This window comes from Macrobrachium rosenbergii, chromosome 23 (assembly GCF_040412425.1).
Source record: "Macrobrachium rosenbergii isolate ZJJX-2024 chromosome 23, ASM4041242v1, whole genome shotgun sequence".
Lineage (NCBI taxonomy): Eukaryota > Metazoa > Arthropoda > Malacostraca > Decapoda > Palaemonidae > Macrobrachium > Macrobrachium rosenbergii.
The window spans coordinates 50,410,087-50,430,086 of NC_089763.1; the positions used below are offsets into that span (position 1 = coordinate 50,410,087).

The 20,000-nt window shown below is 36.1% G+C and overlaps 1 protein-coding gene across 4 annotated transcripts in view; it reads right to left on the reverse strand.

Moving 5' to 3' along the window:
• Positions 1 to 39: 39 nt before the first annotated feature.
• Positions 40 to 20,000, reverse strand: part of LOC136851613 (uncharacterized) — a 108,068-nt gene continuing 88,107 nt past the window's right edge. For all 4 annotated transcript variants that reach the window (XM_067125989.1, XM_067125988.1, XM_067125990.1 and 1 more), the window contains exons 3-7: positions 14,786 to 14,912; positions 10,042 to 10,187; positions 5,881 to 6,004; positions 1,342 to 1,499; positions 40 to 575 (exon numbers count right to left, since the gene is read on the reverse strand). In XM_067125989.1, coding sequence (XP_066982090.1) covers positions 1,397 to 1,499; positions 5,881 to 6,004; positions 10,042 to 10,187; positions 14,786 to 14,912 — 500 coding nt within the window. In that variant the 3' untranslated portion in view covers positions 40 to 575; positions 1,342 to 1,396. The remainder of the gene's footprint in view (positions 576 to 1,341; positions 1,500 to 5,880; positions 6,005 to 10,041; positions 10,188 to 14,785; positions 14,913 to 20,000) is intronic.

Genomic DNA, 20,000 nt, shown 5'->3' on the forward strand with positions numbered 1-20,000 from the left:
ATCGACTACCATAGGTGCCAGTAAATGAAACCATCCAGATGCCTTACCTTATCATTTTATTCACCCAAGACAGATGAACACAGACAAACACCAATCACAAATACACATCTTTGTTATCAGTTTCCAAATCCTCAAGGAGATTACAAAAACGGGGGGAAGAGAGGAGAAATCACAGTTTGAGAAGAAAGGCAACGGTAAGAACCACCGCTGTGAAACTGGGTGACGTGTTGACTCCAGAGTCCTTGAACTGCTGACTAGCTGGTCCCAGCAAACTATTCCCGGCCAAGTTGACGGATGACGTCGGCCTAGAGGTAGAGGGCTTCAGTCCAGAGGGACTTCTGGTGGTCCATGTGAAGCGGGTTGTCGGGTATGTGGTTGAGGAAGGAACGAAGGGGTTGTGATGGTGAGGTGGAGATGGCGGAGGCTTTGGGGAAGGAGACGTGGAAGCTGTTGTGGGATCAGGAGACAAGTTGTTGCTGTTCATGACGAGGTCATCCGCAACGCCGTCGTTGCCGTTGGAGTTTCCTGCTGCGACCACCCCGGCGATGTTGCTTGGGCAGTCACGGGGGTTGGGCCTGAGTGGGGGACGGAAGAGGAAGGAATTCTTATTCGGTTAGCGCTACTTTAAAAGCTGGCATGGTATATTGTGTACATGGCCTCTTAATACTCTTAGGAACTACATGTAATATTCAGGGTACTTTTCTTGGGCCATTACTGTTTAGCCAAAAGTCTTTGATATATTGGCGTAATGATTAAGGCGTTTAAGCAACGTATAACTGGAGGAGTTATTCGGACGTGCTGGGCACGTTTAGTAATTATTCGATGGATATCAATAACATCTGAAAAATTATGAAAACATCTCTAGCATGGGCAGACAAGAATATTCTATCATATTACATTGCTTCTAGGCAGTATGACAATTTATCATTAATTACTTTGAGCTAAATAATTGTGTTCATAGAATAAATAATTTTTAATAATTTACATAAGGAAATCAAATGTACGTACTGATCACTTTGGAGAGTCACGGGGGTTTGGGTCAGGAGCAAGAAAAAAAATAGAAGTTTAAAATTTTCAGCTATTACTCATGGGTAAAAGAGTCATTGTTACATGGCAAAAGAACCTAAACCTTCCTTAGAATAGACTGTCATGATAACCACTTCTAATAGCAAATATACATCTTACAACCAACCGCAAAATTCTTGAAACTTACCTATCTTTATAGTACTAGAAAATTCAATTTAATCCCAAAATAGGATCTGATTTTATACTAATTATTGTAATTGGCAATGTACTCTCCCTAGATTTTATCAAGCAAAGAATATGAGGCGTAATACTCACACAAAATCTTTACATTTCTGCAGCATGAAGCCCATCGTCTGATCCAGCATCTCCTTCATGAACTGAGAGGGGACCTGCCCGCACCCAGCAGGATCCCTCCACCGTCACATTCTTCCGCCGTTGATTCGAGGACACATTCACGAAATTTCCTGTGGCCGCTGTGAGAAAGACTTTGGTTATCATGATTCTGAAGTGGTAGAGAAATTACTCAACGGTGAACATCATCTACACAAGCATAAGTAAAGAAAGAGAATGGTCAGATTTCACGGATTTTTGTGGAATGTTATTCTCAAGAATAAATAGAACAATTTTTCAAAGAAGTACACGATCTATTCAAGAACAAAATAAGTAACTTTAATGGACAGATTTCATTGATTACTGTGAATATTGTTCATGAGTTTAACTATATGGCTAATAAAGTTTAATGAAAACATTTAGGTTAAAAGTTACTTTAGTTTCAGAAAAGTATTTCTTGAGAGAAATGTGTGAAAAGCTACTCACTCATCTCAATCTACTAAATGTGACTTTTTACTTTAAACTTCCTGAATCCTTTCAAGGCTGTATAATTTCTTTTCTACAGGAGAAATCCTTTCCGATTAAATCAGATTGTAACGCAGTATAAAGAAAATGATTTAGTACAAGAAACCACAACATTGCTCGGGCCAAGGTTATGTCAAACTAGTTTTTCTAATGATGAAATTCAGTTCTAGTTGACGGTCTGACTATACAGTAGTGGGCAGCCGAACGACGTTATGTTTCCATTTTTTTTTTTAAGTACGGCCTCCCCTAATCACTTTCAACTCTTTCTGTTTCGGCCAACTTCAACCCTTTCCATCGCTGAATAACGTCATAGTTATGCCTTTCAACTCTACCTGTTTTCAATTTCCTTTCCATCGCCGAATAACGTCATAGGTCCCAGCGCTTGGCCTTTAGCCTAAATTCTATATTCCTATCCTACTCCATTCACACCTTACTGAAACTACGGGTCTCAGGGAAAGGGACCCATGCCAGCATTAAGCCAACTCTATCTCAGTCAACCAGCGTTTTCCCTACGTCGAATGAAGGTACGCCTAAGAAGAACATAAAAAGTGTTTAGTCGCAAAATTTTCATTACATTATCTTTTATGATTCCAGGAAGTAACAATTCCTCCTTTACAGTGGCTTCGCAGTCTAGGCCATCATTTCAAACACTACCTCTGAGTCTAGACCAACATCCCAGAAATGCTCACTCCGGTAACCTTTTTTCCAGTCTCATTTAGGGATTGGAACGTTCTATGCCTCCATTTGCCCCTGTTCACACAAGCTTTCCTCTTTCGAAAGGCCAGTCTGCCACTTCATTTGGGATTAGGCAAGCCTGGCTCTCTCTCTCTCTCTCTCTCTCTCTCTCTCTCTCTCTCTCTCTCTCTCTCTCTCTCTCTCCTAAATCATTTGATCGTTGTCGAGTAAGCTGAGGTTAGACTAGCACGGGCTCCTACTCTTAGAGTGTATTTATGATATTCAAGTCAGTCTCTTGCTAAAAAACTAAAATGAAAAGGTCCGCTGTCCGGCGACAGGTTTGGAGGAAATTCATTTATAGAAGGAAGGGATGCCTTAAATGCGAGAAAGCAGGCTTTGGAAAGGATTGACATTCAAATAAAAATTTCAGGTACTGTTCTTGCAATTTCAAAAATTTTGAGAGTACTAACAAAGGAACTGACTGGAAGCGTTGATTATAATTAAGGTTGAAACGAAAAAATGACAACACTAGAAATTATTCTAACGCGCCTTCTGGAAGATGTTAGAATTTGAAAAAGTCCCTAACGCTGTTGGTGTTAATGAAATGATGAGGTGGCTTCAGAGAAAAAAACTCAATATTCACCGCTATTTTCATGGTTTACTTGCTGAAAGGTGAGCTTCCTGTATAACGAGCCTCCACAACAATGGCTATCCCATATATATATACTTACATATAAGTCATCAGCAGCACGGCGAACCCTTTTCACACTGTGTCATTCACCTTTGTCTTGCACACATTTCCTCGCTTCTGAGAGATTAATGCCTTTCGTTCTAATGTTCTGCACCCCATCTTTCCAACATTTTCCAGGTCTTCCACTCCTTTTCCTTGCATGTGACAAAATTATTTCAAAATCTTTCTTCCTCTTTTTCGCACCTCCACAATTCTCATAGTTTCAGGCCTCATTTTTCATATATATTGTGCAAAATATTCACCTCAACAGGTTTAAGTGCTTTTTTCATTCTCATTCAACATCGAGCTTCACTTTCGTAAAAAGAATTTGCTTAACTGTCCCTTATACAGCCTCATTTTCCCCCCAAAAGACGCTGCTTTTCTCTCCTCTTCCAAACTTGAGCATAAATTCCCTCCCTTTCTTGTATCACGAGCTCTTTCATGACAGTCACTGTAAATACCTGTACAAATCTACCGCTGCGTAGAAACACTCAAAATCTCTCGGTAGTCTCTGCGGTTTCTCCTCAGTAATTATTAACAACAACCCTCCTATGCTCCTTCCACAATTCCTGAGGCGTAATACTCACAAAATCTTTACATTTCTGCAATCGCAACGCCCTACCGAGCTGATAGAAAAGTAAGACGTACGTAGTATCGAATACGCCTCCCTTCTTCAGTACTTAAACATTTACTTGCCTGTGTTTGGGTATGTCTGCGAAACAAACAATTGCACAGAAGCAGACAGACAGACTGACAGAACGAGTCTGGGAGTGTGCTCCCATGTATCTGCATCTTTGAGCGCGCTTCTAGTCCCAGATAAGAAGAAACCGGTAGATTTGTAACTTGGTATCGGCTTCTTCTTTCTGTATTTCCCTTTACCTTCTCTTACTTCTTCCTAATGAACACCGTATTCTCTGGAAGCCTGAATGTCAAGTCAATGGTCCCTGTGGACTTGTTCCATGTGAATAGGGTCTATCTTCTGAATAATAATAATAATAACTTTATATAGGCCAAGAAGAACATCACTCACTGATCCAAGGTCACCCGAGGCTATGCAAAATGTTCGCACATAAGGCCTTTGAATCGTAATCGCTAATAAAGTATGTAAAATGTAGGTCTAGACCATTTTCTTTCCGTGTGAAGATCCGATCTTTCCTGAGATTTGTTTTGTTTTGTTTTGTTTCTTCATTTACAATTTCGGTTCATAGAGGAATTTAGTTTCTCTTCAGTTCTATTAAATGCAACAATGTAAACTGGTCGATTATGAAGAGACATAGAAAAAATTGAAAAGTGAAATTGAATGAATTTAAGAACAAAATGATGGAAGATTTAAAGAGCTGATAAAGTAACGACAAATGAAAAGAAGCCAAAACAGTAAGTAAAAAGAATGAGAAGAAGGATGAACGATGAAAAATGAAATGAAAAAGCAAGAAGGAAATATTCCAAAGAAAAGCAGAAAAACGTAAACAAGAGAAACTGTTGTAAAACCTCGATGACCGAAATAAAATGAACTCAACTTGCGTCAAAGAAACAGAAAAGCATGACCAAATTAAAATCTTACAATAAAAATTCAAAGCCAAAAAATAAAAAGAAAGAATAAAAGTCACGAGAATAAATAAAAGATGAGATCTGATCCGGACAATAATAGAGAGAGAGAGAGAGAGAGAGAGAGAGAGAGAGAGAGAGAGAGAGAGAGAGAGGACTAAAGACGAAAACACGAAAGAACAAGGAACATTCCAATAGCTTTTGAAATTGCTGCGCTGTTCTACCATTCTTAAATCCTTATTTTTTTTTTAAAGACCAAGGCATCGGTCAGGTAAATGTCAGATAATTCTCCACAGAAAGAGATGCTTAATAATTCCCAGAGGGCGATAAAAGATTAATCGTCATCACTGGTTTTCGCAACTGACAAGAGCTATCTATCCGTGGCACCATTTTCGTATTTTTAGAGAAAGAGAAACAATATCCGTTATCACAAGATTAATATTTTTTTCAGCGATGACACAGCATTTTTCATGAATTTTTTATCCCTTCAGCGATTACACACCTATTTTGTCATTATTTTATAGAGATAAAATCCCGACTCTAACGTTTATCATTTCTTCAGATTATCAAAATCGTAACTGCAATAAGATTTCAGGACGTAAGTTAGGAAGATAACATTTTTCTTTCCATAGCTGCATTAAATGGCTCCAAAGCATCCCATAACAGTGCATATTAATTCTTTCCTTCAGTTATTGACAGCAAAGAAAGTCTTCAGTATATTACAAAATACACCGAAGACATTTTTTGTATTCTAAAACAGGAGCACAATCAGAGAGAGAGAGAGAGAGAGAGAGAGAGAGAGAGAGAGAGAGAGAGAGAGAGAGAGAGAGGGAGTATCATTTTTGTTTGGAAAAAAAACTAAATCTGAAGGAAAGGCAAAAGTAAAAGGAGAAAAATAAAGTCAACTGGCAACCAACATAGATAAATCAAGATTAAAGAAGGGATTAAAAAGATTGAGAGGCAGTTAACGGAACAAAAATGAAGCACTCGTGTTGTTCAAGAGCGCGAATACATGATAGCATTCAATCACGCAATATGGTCACACTCACCAGCACAGCTGATCGTCGCTTATTGACCTCGTTTGTACCAGGTCGCTCAAATGTCTGTACTGGTTTCCGCAGTGGGATGGCTCCATAGACACGCGCTTCATGCATGGGGCGTAGGCCATGTATACTGCAAGAAAAGAAAAAAAAAATTAATAAATATGAAAAAATTTAAAAAGGGGAAACTTTTCTTCATACTCACATGACTGGTAATATAGGCATACACTGCACTTTAGGTTAATTCAGGTCGTCTGGAGTTACCTCCTTACTTGACAATAATAATAATAATAATAATAATGATAATAATAATAATAATAATAATAATAATAATAATAATAATAATAATAATAATAATAATAATAATTATTATTATTATTATTAATTGTTATTATTATTATTTATTATTATTATTATTATTATTATTATTATTATTATTATTATTATTATTATTATTATTATTCAGAAGATGAAACCTGTTCATATGGACAAGCCCACAGGGGCCACTGACTTGAAATTCAAGCTTCCAAAGAATATGGTGTTCATTGGGAAGAAGTAAGAGGAAGTAAAGGGAAATACCGAAAGAAGAGATCTCACTTATTAAAAAAGGAAAATAATAAATAAATAAATAGATAAAAATGTATTAAAATGCAAGGAGAATAGCATTAGGGTAGTAATGCAAGGAATATACGTCACAAAAAATAATGTCTTTTATGAAAATTCCTATTCACAATGACGTATAAGTATAAATTTAAACGGTTCGCAATACAACAATAAATATTCCAGTCTAGTGTCAGCTTAATAATGAAGTAAGGTCAAGGTTAAATGATAAATACACACTTTGGAACAGTATTAGTAAAAAACAAAAAAAAAAACTAGAAACAGTAAAATCGCAGTGATATGATTCATATTAAAAGCATAGGTCAGTATTATATTTATGAATACTGTCCATCACTTACGTCATAAACAATCCATAATGAGGCTCATATTAGACACGACGAGAAATATAAATTATTTCTTGTGAAATATGATCTCATAATATTCAGGAGAGAGAGAGAGAGAGAGAGAGAGAGAGAGAGAGAGAGAGAGAGAGAGAGAGAGAGAGAGAGAACTCGTTGCATAATTTACCTGTTAAACAGATATTACCATTCTGTGCCTCTGTCAGAAAGTTAATAGTGCTAGGTTCCAGATATTTTACGAAGTTCTAAAATTACTGCAAAGCCAGATAGAAAGCGAGAGAGAGAGAGAGAGAGAGAGAGAGAGAGAGAGAGAGAGAGAGAGAGAGAGAGAGAGAGACCTTACAGACCTTACAGACCTTACAGTTCGTTCGGGTTGCCCCAGGTCCCTCAGTGTGAGGCACCTTTGATGTCTACCAGAGAATTGCCAACTCATCTTCCGGTATATTTTGCATCTTCCAGTCTTGGATGGTCTGGGATGCATCTTAGATATTTGTCGAGCTTATTCTTAAACACATCTACGCTCACTCCTGTTATGTTCCTCAGATGAGCTGGTAGCGCATTGAATAGACGCTGCATTATCGATGCTGGTGCGTGGTGGATTAATGTCCTGTGTGCTTTCCTTAGTGTTCCTGGTATAGTTTTTGGCACTATTAATCTACCTCTGCTTGCTCTTTTTGATATTTTTAGCTCCATGATGTTTTCGGTAATTCCTTCTATCTGTTTCCATGCTTGGATTACCATGTAGCGTTCTCTTCTCCTTTCAAGACTATATAAATTTAAGAATTGTAGTCTTTCCCAGTAGTCAAGGTCTTTAACTTCTTCTATTCTAGCTGTAAATAACCTTTGTACACTCTCTATTTGTGTAATATCCTTTTGGTAGTGTGGGTACCATATTATATTGCAATATTCAAGTGGACTACATACGTACGTTTTATAAAGCATAATCATGTGTTCAGCTTTTCTTGTTTTGAAGTGCCGGAACAACATTCCCATTTTTGCTTTGCATTTTGCCAATAGAATTGCTATTTGGTCATTGCATAACATATTCCTATTCAACATCACACCAAGGTCTTTAACTGCTTCCTTGTTTGTGATTGTTTCATTATTAGGTCCTTTATATCCATATAGCACTCCTACTTTATCACCATAGTTCATTGATTCAAATTTATCAGAGTTAAATACCATCATATTTATCTCTGCCCATTTATATATTTTGTTTAGGTCTCTTTGTAGCGAGTTCCTATCTTCATCACAAGCAATTTCTCTACTTATTCTTGTGTCATCTGCGAAACTTCTTACTACTGAGTCCTTAACATTACTGTCTATGTCTGCAATCATAATCACAAACAGCAATGCAGCTAACACCGTGCCTTGTGGTACACTGGATATTACCGTAGCTTCATCTGATTTCTCATCATTTGCAATCACTATCTGTTTTCTGTTTTGCAAAAATTCTTTTATCCATCTTCCTACTTTGTCAACAATGTTATGTTTTCTAATTTTTTTCGCTAATATATTATGATCTACCTTGTTAAAAGCTTTTGCAAAGTCTAGGTAAACCACATCTGTATCATTTTCATTTATCATATTTTTATATATGCTTTCATGGTGGACTAACAGTTGTGTTTGTGTACTTTTTCCAGGTACAAAACCATGTTGTCCTATATTGAACAATCTATTTTTCGTTAAATGTTTCATTATATTTTTTTTCATTACTCTTTCATAAACTTTCATAATGTGAGATGTCAGACTCACAGGCCTATAATTACTTGCCTCTAGTCTTGAACCACTTTTGAAAGTAGGGGTAATATATGCTAATTTATGCTCATCATAAATCTTGCCTGTATCTATACTTTGTCTTATTAATATTGCTAGCGGCTTTGCGATTGAATGAACCACTTTCTTTAACAATATGGCAGGTATGCCATCTGGTCCTGCTGCTGATCCATTTTTAATTTCATTAATAGCCTGCACAATATCGGCTTCTGTAATATCTATATCCGATAAGTATTCAATATTTTCATCTCTTATTTCTGTATCATTATCTTCATTGTCAATTCTAGGTGTAAATTCACTCTTATATCTTTCTGCTAATATGTTACATATTTCCTTTTTTTCATTCGTTAATCGCCCTTCAGTTCTTAGAGGGCCTATTTCTACTCTTATTTTATTCATCTTTTTTGCATATGAATAAAAAATGTTAGGGTTTTGCTTGATATTTTGTAGGTCTTTTCTTCTAGGTTCCATTTTTCATTTTCTTTTGATTGTATAATCTTCTGTTCTGCATTTTCTATCTTACTTTTTAGTTCCATCACTTTCCATGCATTCTTTTCTTTTGCAAGACCTTTTTTCCACTTTCTAATTTTCGTGACTGATGTTTACTTTTTTTCTTCGGTATATATTTTTCCACTATTTCCTCTAATATTTTATATAATCTATCAGCATTTACCTGTATATTATCACTTACAAATATGTTTTCCCATTCTTTGTTTAATTCTTCATTTATTTTTGACCAATTTATATTCTTACTATAGAAATTGTATTTTCCATATCCTTCCCATTTTTTCGTCTCTTGCTTTTCTCTTTTTTATGTGTTTTGGAACGGACTGTTAGTTCTATGAGAGAGAGAGAGAGAGAGAGAGAGAGAGAGAGAGAGAGAAAATCGTATCGACATTTTAGCCAGCTAAGAAGAAATACTGAAATACAAAGGAAAGCAAGAAGCTAAAAGGAGGAATAATCAGTAAATTAGTAACAAACATAAATAAATTAAGATTAAAGAAGGAGTTAAGAGGACAGAGAGAAAGGTTAACTGAACAAAGACGAAACAGTAAGAGACAAGAAAATTAAGAAAGGCCATTAAACTGATGAGCCTCACTGGAAAAACTGATATATAGTTGACTGACAACTTTCGAAACGAAACCTTACTACAACCATAACAGAATGATAATTTTCTCCGAAAAAAACATTAAGCCTTTTTGCTGAGAGAGAGAGAGAGAGAGAGAGAGAGAGAGAGAGAGAGAGAGAGAGAGAGAGAGAGAGAGAGAGAGGTTCTGGTTCAGAAACTTATATCGACAATGAGTAAAGAAGAAGGAAGGTTAAACTGCTGGAGCCGTTACAGAGGTAACATGATTCTGCCTTCACTAAATTAATGGTGCCATTTTCATGCTCTTGAACTACGTACTTTACAGAATCTGTTATTTTAGGAGCTTACGTTTCTGGTAGTCAGGATCCTCGCTGCAAAGTCTCTGAATCCCTTCAATACTGCTGTGAAGAGTCTTGTTGAAATCCCGCTTCTGTGTAGAGGCCATGAAGGTATTCGCGTACGCGTACACGCAGTCAAGAAAGCTCTCCCACATCCTGTACAATGCATGTTAGATTATATTAATATCATTATCGTATAAAAAAACGCTCTGTCATTTATATCTGACCACAAATATAAATTCATCTGATACTTAGACCAGTATCTGAAATGCCAGTGAACATCTGATGCAACAAGATAAATTTTTTAATAAGTAAAAATCCACAGTTATGCATATGAGCAGGGCTGTATTTATCAAAATACAAAAATGGTTGTGACAAAAATGATAGATACAGCCTTTCTCATATACATAACTGTGGGTTTTACTCACTATTTCCCGTCACAGTATAGTGATGCACCATAGACAATTTTATTGTGCGAGCAATAATGATCTTGGTGATAACGTTATTCTGGAAGCTAAAATATGTCAGATCTCTTAACTTATCAAACGCAGATGATGATAAAAATAAAATACCGCATTAACTCATACTGACTTTGATATTTGTGGCCTTCTCAATGCCACTACTACACCCACGAATGCTGTCGTCTTCTCTATATATGTTCTGTGAATTTGCCAAGGTCTTGTTATATATGATTAAATTCTCGTGCTTTTCCATTTGGAAATATATCGCATTTCTGCAACAAAAATAACAGAATTCCTGCCACATAACTAATTGGTATAGCTTAAAGAAGCACTAACATATACACACGTGCACACAAACACACACACACACACACACTATATATATATATATATATATATATATATATATATATATATATATATATATATATATATATATATATATATATACACATACATATACATACACTAGCTGACTGACCCGACGCTTACTGGAAAAATTTTGAAGAATGAAAATTTTTCCTACATCTCCTTTGAATTGTTTTGTCGTGTAATGCATGTATACTAACATTGAAAATGCTTTCCTTTCCTATGATTAATAATTCTGTCTTGAACTCATTAAAGAAGACTCTCTGCTCGGGGAAAAGGTGACAGTGTCTTACAAACTTCCGCAACGAACAGAAAATCACGTATACCCAAAGGTTAGTAGGTGAAGAGATTCACTCATGGAAATGAATAGCAGGTCAAACGCTGTAGAGACTATATAGGGGACCCTTTGACGAATTATATATACCCTCCATAAACAAAAGAATGCCACGTCAGTGATCTTTTCAAGTTATATTTAAATGCGAATATCACACAGGAACTGATCTCACAGTCATCGAATGCCTGTACTAACGTTAGCCTTCCTCCCAGCCCTCGGTCTCTCTCTCTCTCTCAATCAGATCAGAATCTAACAGCAGGATTTCTCAGCAATAAAAAAAAAAAAAAAAATAGAATAGAGTGTATATACCTGTAGTTGCGATCTCTATACCAGTACTACGTAGTTCGGTGGTCTTCCACCAGGGCGGCGCTGCAAAGCCTTGCGGCCATCTTTAAAGGTCTGGTAACCCACAAATTGAACAGGGTCTTAGTGCGATTGTGAATTTTTTTTTTTATTGTTAATGTTTAATGACTAAGTGTTTAGCGAATGTTCAGGGTTTAGTGAGTGTTTAGTGACTGTTTATGAGTGTTTAGTGAATGTTTAGTTTAGGGTTTAGTGAACATTTACTAGGCTATGTAAGTATTCAGTGAATGTTTATGTTTAGGGCTTAGTGAATGTTTTGTGAATGTTAGTGAGTGTTTATCGTGTAAGTATTCAGTGAATGTTTAGTGAGTGCTTAGGGTTTAGTGACTGTTTAGTGAGTGTTCAGTGTATAGCAAGTACTTAGTGAATTAGTGTATAGTGAGTGGTTAGTGAGTGCTTAGTGAGTGTTTAGTGAATGTTTAATGTATACATACTATATCTATATCTATATATATATATATATATATATATATATATATATATATATATATATATATATATATATATATATATATATAATATATATATATATAAAGAAGGAGATTTCTGCTACACTGGTTGAAATCAATAGTCCAGGGACACTTCTACCTTGAGAAGTGCCAGTGCTTGGGACTCTAATGCACTGCATCCCAAGGTAGAGGATAGCCAATTTATTATGAGCCCCTTGGAGTAGGAAATTTCTATTTAATGGCTTCTCTCTTGACGCCAACAGCATGAATAAGCAGGACAACTTGGAAACTGTACCTCTGGAAATGTCAACAGTTTGGGATACATATAAACACGTCTAGGAAGAGGAGTGCCAAGTAGAGTTGTAGAGCCTTTCCAGCACACATTTCCCTTCTGTCGGGCGTCATGAAAAAGAAAGTAGTGGGAATTATCGCTGCGCTATATTGTGTGAAGCCACAGACTGACTGGGGACATCGAGTTTGTAGTCCCGTTCCATTCACAATACTACAAGTAAACAGGGAAAGAATAAAGTACTAAATCTTTGAGTTTTAAATGCGAGATTTTGGATCAGAAGAGAAAACTGTAAGATGGGTAATTTCTTTAAGGTAGAAGACCTGGATATTTGGGCACTTAGTTGGACAAAGGTGGAAGATTAGTGTGTGGAAGAATGGAAATAAAAATAGCGTGTTTCTGCGCATAGAAGCTGAAAGGTGTAGAGCTAGGAAGGGCCAGTGTATCAAGAAGACTGTGAGAGCAGACAGGAGAGCATAAATGTGACAGTCTAAGAGTAGAGTGGATATGATTGGATGTAGAAGAAGAAAAAGTTGTAATGGGTGGATTTAGTCCACGATAGAAAAAATGAACAGAAGTGAAAGACTTTTTTTGGAGAGCCTGATTATGTACCTAGTTTGGATTGGAGAATATGAAAACTAGTTCTAGGTGATCTCAATGCAAACGTAGGTGACAAAAAGAGAAGACTTTTTGGTAGGTATGGGATTTTTGGGGTAAACAAATATAGAGAGAGTCTTGTGGAAATTTGTTTGGAAAGGAACTTGATTGTTACAAATGTATGGTTTGCAAAGAATATTCATAAGCATAATTGGGGAAGGTGAAATATTAAGCAAAAATGTTGGACAGTTCATCGACCTATATCACACATCTGGTACATGTAATTTTTACGGAACATTTTGTTCATTAACAACAACAGCCTTTGCTGCTAATATTAATATTTCGGTATCATAGTCCATTGGGTTAGATTAGTAGTCAGTCACGGGCGCGTTTCCGCTTCCTGACCTCTTTGTACTTAGGAGATTCATGTCTGAAGTAAATTCTAGTTATTATTTCTAAATTAGGTATGGTTCAGATTCCTCATTAACTAGTGGGTACCATAATACAGTAGAATGATTCACTGCCAAGGACTTATGAATCTCTTACGAATTACTAATTTCTCTGCACTACTGGTGCTGCTATTACCCATACTTATTTCACCTTTCTAATTTATTGCAATTATTCAATTTATAGCCTCGTCATACATTACATATATTAGCAACAACGAGAGCAAACGAATTATTGTTAAATAGGAAACAGAAAGGTTGAAACTATGCTCATAAAAATGCACTCGGTTATAATGACGCTATACATTACACGCCGAATATACATTTAATAGCATTGATTCAATTCCAGAGGTAAAAAAAGATAACCGCAGAAATTCTGCAGCCATTTGGAGAAATGAATAAAAAATGAACGGAAGAAAAAAAACAAGTTTCTAAAGAAGCTCAAAAACATCCTAAAATATTTAGAAATGCTTTAGCTATCCACAGGAAAATAACGAGCATTCAGGAAGGAAAATACATTTTTTGTCATTTTAAATGAAGACCGGAATTTTCTATATAATTTCCATTTTATAACACATGAGTAAATGACATTTACAATAACATGGATTCCTGTTTACAGAGGGATGGAATATATTTAGTTGGAAATATACCCCGTGTCGTAAAATAAGTAAGAAACTGAAAACACGTCCATGAGAATAAGAAAGACTGATAAATGGCAAGCTGATGTTTGAGGTCACTTCACTTGTATGTCACCTCATGTTTCTTTCACGTCGGAACTCGCAACTCTCCTGGAAGTGAGAACACTCATACTTCATGAGTTAGGCTGACTGAGGCAGCAGGCCAAGAGTGTACAGTACCAGGTAAGAAATGAATGGAATAAAGCCATCTGTCAAAGTTATAAGATCCTTTTACGTTATATGACCGAGATTCTCCATCATGACCTGGTTAATTAAAGACTAAGCAATGAATGTTGCCATGCTCTTGAAACCTACGATGTCTAGCACTGTATTACATTCAGGGGATTTAAACTCTAAAACCTAGCGCTAGGGCAACTTAAGCTATTCGGCGTTGAATAAAAGAGAAAAGAGGAAGATGGAGCAGTTCGACAAGAAGATAGAGATACCTAAAAATGAATGATATCAGTTACAAGGGTAAGACGATGAAACTGGGAGAAAACCCCACAACTACACTAAGAAGTAATAGTTAGAGTGGGTGGACAGCAAGATTGAAGAAAGGTATGTAAAAGTCTAAAATGTGGGTGCAGCTAGGAGCCGAAGAGACGCTGCAAATGCCCTTTATAATGCCTTCAGCGCATGCGTGAGACCCACTGATGGCACTATCTCTTATACGGGGATCTACGAAGCCTAAGAAAGCGCCCTCTTCACTCTCATTGTTTTTGTAACTAGTACAAATTTGTACCATAAGTGACGAACTAAAATAACTCACCTGCAGACTTCCCTGATGTCTTGAATGTCAGTGGGGAAGTTGTATCTTGGATCCCTCACCAAAGGCTCCGCCATCTTGACACATTTGTTCAAGTGTTCGCCTGGATCTCTGGCTGTTGCCAAGCCAGCTGGAATATAATAAAACGGAGAAAGAAGAGATTAAAGAAATGTACAAGAAATGCACACTGCAGACTTTAGTCTCAGTTTCCTATCTGTCGTCTTGCTCAGTCTTGCTCAGTCTTTCAATATATATATATATATATATATATATATATATATATATATATATATATATATATATATATATATATATATATATATATATATATATATATATATCTTTACAGGTATGTCACAAATCCCTTTATTGTTAGTACAATACATACGCATGCACACACACATATGTACGTAGGTGTGTATGTATGAATATATGTAAGTGTATATATATCAACTTTCGACTAATGAAGTTTAACTCCCATTATTCTTTACCATCCCTAGACTCTTTCCCTTCTTGTTGAGAAGACATTTAAATCAACGACTTCATGATACTCAGGGTAATTATACCAACACCCCTTTCCTTCTACCGTTCTTTCAGTGTTGATTTCAACTAGCTGTTTTTTTTTTTTTTTTTGCAAAATTTTACCCACAGAACAAGACTCCGGAGAGAAAGAGAAGAGAAACAGAAGGCTTATGAAGCTCACTAAACTGACCAAAATCAGCCGTGTAACTTTATTGACGTTAAACTAAACAAGAATAAATTAACGAAAGGGTTTGGTGATATAAGTGGAAAATATGAAATCGTAAGACTTGAACTAGTCATTTTCTCCCCTAACTGTAATTTCCTAGTTACCCGGGAAAGCTCATCAAGATGCGTGTAGCAATTAACCTGAGGTTGTTGGTGATAATTATCTATTTATAGCTCCTCTCTCACGAGGCCGATGTGAAACCTATTAAACGCTTTGTTAACGTCTTTGGAAACGATCGCAAAGCGGGAGATCTGCATTCCATTCCTCCTCTTGAATGTTTGAGATTCACCAGACTCACACGGTATATTCAAGCGCTCGTGCGCACACACACACACACACACACACACACACACACACACACACACATATATATATATATATATATATATATATATATATATATATATATATATATAAACTAAGTTATTTATATTCATCTAATAACAACAGTCAGCAACAATATCTTAAAAGCAGAGAGGAAGAAATACAAACTCGAACTGCATATAATTATCAAATTATAATGTGATTGAAAATGTATACAGTATATATATATATATATATATATATATATATATATATATATATGTATATGTATGTGTATGTATATGTATATATATATATATATATATATATATATATATATATATATATATATATATATTATATATTAACTGTAACTTATGACTCAACAACAGTCTTAGCCTCCCTTTCTCATTAAACACAGTAGGCTGCAATTAGGAAATAATGGCTGACCTAATCTGATATCATTTCTTTCGCCCTACATCTGGAGAGTTTCCCGGTTGAGTCACTTACGGAAGTACCCATGCCACCATATTTATCACCACAATGGTCACGTAATGTCCCCTATCTTTGATAGTTACCCCTTTCCGGTAATGAGGCTGATAATGACTATTTTCTGTGGATATCGATCTTTCTTCTTCTCCTTCTTCTTCTTCTTCTTCTTTTACTGATATGGAAATCCTTGTCCTCGCAGGCGCATATACAGATTTTCTCCTTCTTAATCTCAGAATTCTCACACTACTAATTTATAGCGAGACTTTGATCAACACGTTCTCTTTCTAAGTTAGCCTAAACGTACATCGCTCTTTACGGAGCATTTCATCATCAGCCTTTTTTTTCTTAAGGAGACTTTTGTGGGATCCGTTATATACTTAGTGACGTGACTCTTACATTGTAATCTATTACTTTTCCGCTGGACAGCGAGACTGTTATTTCCTGAAACTTTTGCTTTGGATCCTTTCTCTCGTGAAAAAAAAATATAACTTTACACACCCTAGTCATCTACCTGATTGAGCTATCACCACCAACAATCCAGTTACCGTATCAGCATATATTTCATTCATTAATATTCCTAATGCTCATGCATTCTTACAGAAGACATCAAAGACTACAAGTTCTTGATCGTATTGTGCCTTAACCTCATACAGTTCTCCCCGTAGCTTAACTGTCTTCTCTTTTACTCTTTATCACTATTAATGTTATTTTGTCCTATACTTTGCAATTTATTTTCATAAATTTCCTTTTCTTTCACTAAACTCCTTTTCAAATCATCGCTTCAGCTTCTTTTACTTCTCTGTCTTTTATGCCGATATATATTAACACTCCTTCTCTATTTGACACTTCTGCATCTGCGAGCAGAGCCCTCTTTAATCCGCATTGTTGCAAGAATGCTATTATTCTTACCAATCACATTTCTCTAACTAACTTTCATGACGATATTTTAAATCATTATTCTCAAGCTGGGAAAACCTTCAGTTTCACTTTTACTTCGCCTAACCAAAGATTATTACAATAAACCTCAAAAACGACTCTCCTTCAAACTTCTTTTGTGTTGGCACGTCATTCTTGTCATTTCCGCTCCCCGAAAAGTTTCTTTTTCATGCAATTCTGTTTCCATTGTTTCGGTATTGCATTATATTGGTATTCCCTAACGAACAAACACAAATTTTATAAAGGTGGTTACGCAACACAAAGCTTTTTGTCCAAAATATACATTTATTTTTTAAATGGTGGATAGAAAGCTATTACTGAAATGGGTAAAATTTAATGTATCTTCTTATCATGGAGGTCATCGTTACAACTTATCGAAAAGCTGCTGAAATGTAAGCGAATCAAAAAAAAAAAAAAAAAGAAGTATAATAGATTAACAATAAAATTAGCAACTAAAAGACAGCGATTAACTTGGAGTTGGCGCATGTAACTGATCACGAGCTGGAATCCATAATTACACATTAGGTTTAACAGTCGTCATTGACCTTTAATAATGTCACTCCAGGCTCATGTACAGCTGAATATGAAATGGGCCGAAGGACGCGACGCATTTCCGTATACCGTGTTTGTGTGTACTGTATGTGTCAGTGTGCTTGTACTGTACTTTTTTGTATGTTAGTGTCTGGTTAAAGTATGTTGAGCACAGCGTCTCTGCTGGTTGTGCAAAGTACAGAGATTCACATCAGGCCTTATATTCCTTTGAAAACATCAGTACACTTATTGACCGCCTTTGGGCAAGGAGGCCCGCTAAATCTTAACCAACCACAAACTGGTGTGTGTATATATATACATATATATATATATATATACATATATATATATATATATATATATATATATATATATATATATATATATATATACATATATTTGTCAAGTAGGATGGCTTTGCATTATTCGTGCGTTTGGATTACAAATTACATGAATTGCACTGAAATCTTCAGAAGAGGAGGACAACTGAGTAGAAAGAACGTGGTTATATATAACTTCCACGATGTAATTACATTTCGGACAGGAAACAGAATTACATAGACGTGGTCTATAAATAATGACTAGCCTAGAAATAAAGAGTCTCCTCATAACTCGGAGGCAAGTTTTATGAATAAAAGCCGTTGACATGAATTACCTTCTTAGCCAAGGAACCCAACAGAAGACTGAGATCGAAATTATATTTTAAGGCAGGATGAAATATGCCACAAAATGACAAACAGTAATATTCCACATCCCTGAAAAGCGAGATTACGTTCTGACTTACACTTTAGGGTGACGAAGATAATATTATTGTCAGCGGAAGAAAAGAATGACACGATAACTCGGGGGATAAATACAATACGCTCGGAGACTGAAAATGGAATTATTATGCAAGGGAAACACAAGCTGGATGAAAACATGAAGCATATAGTTTGAAAATACAGCAGATATGAGCATGGCAACATGAAGGTCACAAAAATCATATTTATTTTTTTTTTTTTCCAAAAAGCCGTTTCCCCTTAGCAGGGGGTGGTTCAGAAGAAAACGAAATTAGCAGTCTCTGCTACATTCATCCTTTAACTGCAGAAGGAAGGACGGACACCTACTGAAGGATAATTGAATAGCTTCAGCGGGCTGGTATTCCTCCAAAGAAGGCTTATTAGCAACCGCTCGACCCACCACTACATACACTGTGCCACTCACCCCTACCTTAGCAGCACTCCAGCCAGCTCTTTCTACAAAAGACCTGTTGATTCGAAGCCCTTTACCAAGCACCTTCCCAACATTCGTTTTTAATATTTTTTTTAACATTCTAAGAAAGAAGAGAGAATCAGTATTTTTTTAATCTTCTCCAAGTATGATAAGAAAAGCAACATTTTCTTAATCTTATCGAAGTACGAGAAGAACGTTTACTTTCTGGATTTTATCCCAAAAGAGGAAATCATTCAGATTGAAAAAGGACCCAGGTGACATACAGATAATTAATCCCTTTTAAAATAGGGACCTGAATCACGTTAGAAACTAGAAAACCGGTCCGAAATGCGAGTTGAGAAATGAGTTAGACTTGGGAACAAGATAAACGGTTATCCTTGTTTCCTTCATCATCCTGGTCACATTTATGTCTTCACTAATATCCATCAGCGGATCTTTTTTAGCCATTATTAACGGAAATTTGGATGGATTCCATTAAACGAGCGGCTAATGGTCTAATGAGACGGCGATTATACAAATTAGATTGAATAAATTCCCCTTGACGTGAAAATGCCTGACGTAACCGTCAACATTTGATTATAATAAAATGAGTGGGGGTTTTATTAATGTATTTGGTTATACATGCAGGTGAAAATCAGTGAGAGAGAGAGAGAGAGAGAGAGAGAGAGAGAGAGAGAGAGAGAGAGAGAGAGAGAGAGAGAGAGAATCCTCGCTGTTTATGCAAAGTGAGAATAAGTTTCTCAGTCTGCTCTTCACGTATCATTTTCGCCATTTTTCTAACAGAAGATAACTAAGAGAGAGAGAGAGAGAGAGAGAGAGAGAGAGAGAGAGAGAGAGAGAGAGAGAGAGAGAGAATTTGTTATTTATGCAAAATGAAAACAGTTTTCTTAGTCTGACTTCATGCAACATTTCTTTTCTAGTCAAAGATAACTGAGAGAGAGAGAGAGAGAGAGAGAGAGAGAGAGAGAGAGAGAGAGAGAGAGAGACAGAGAGAGA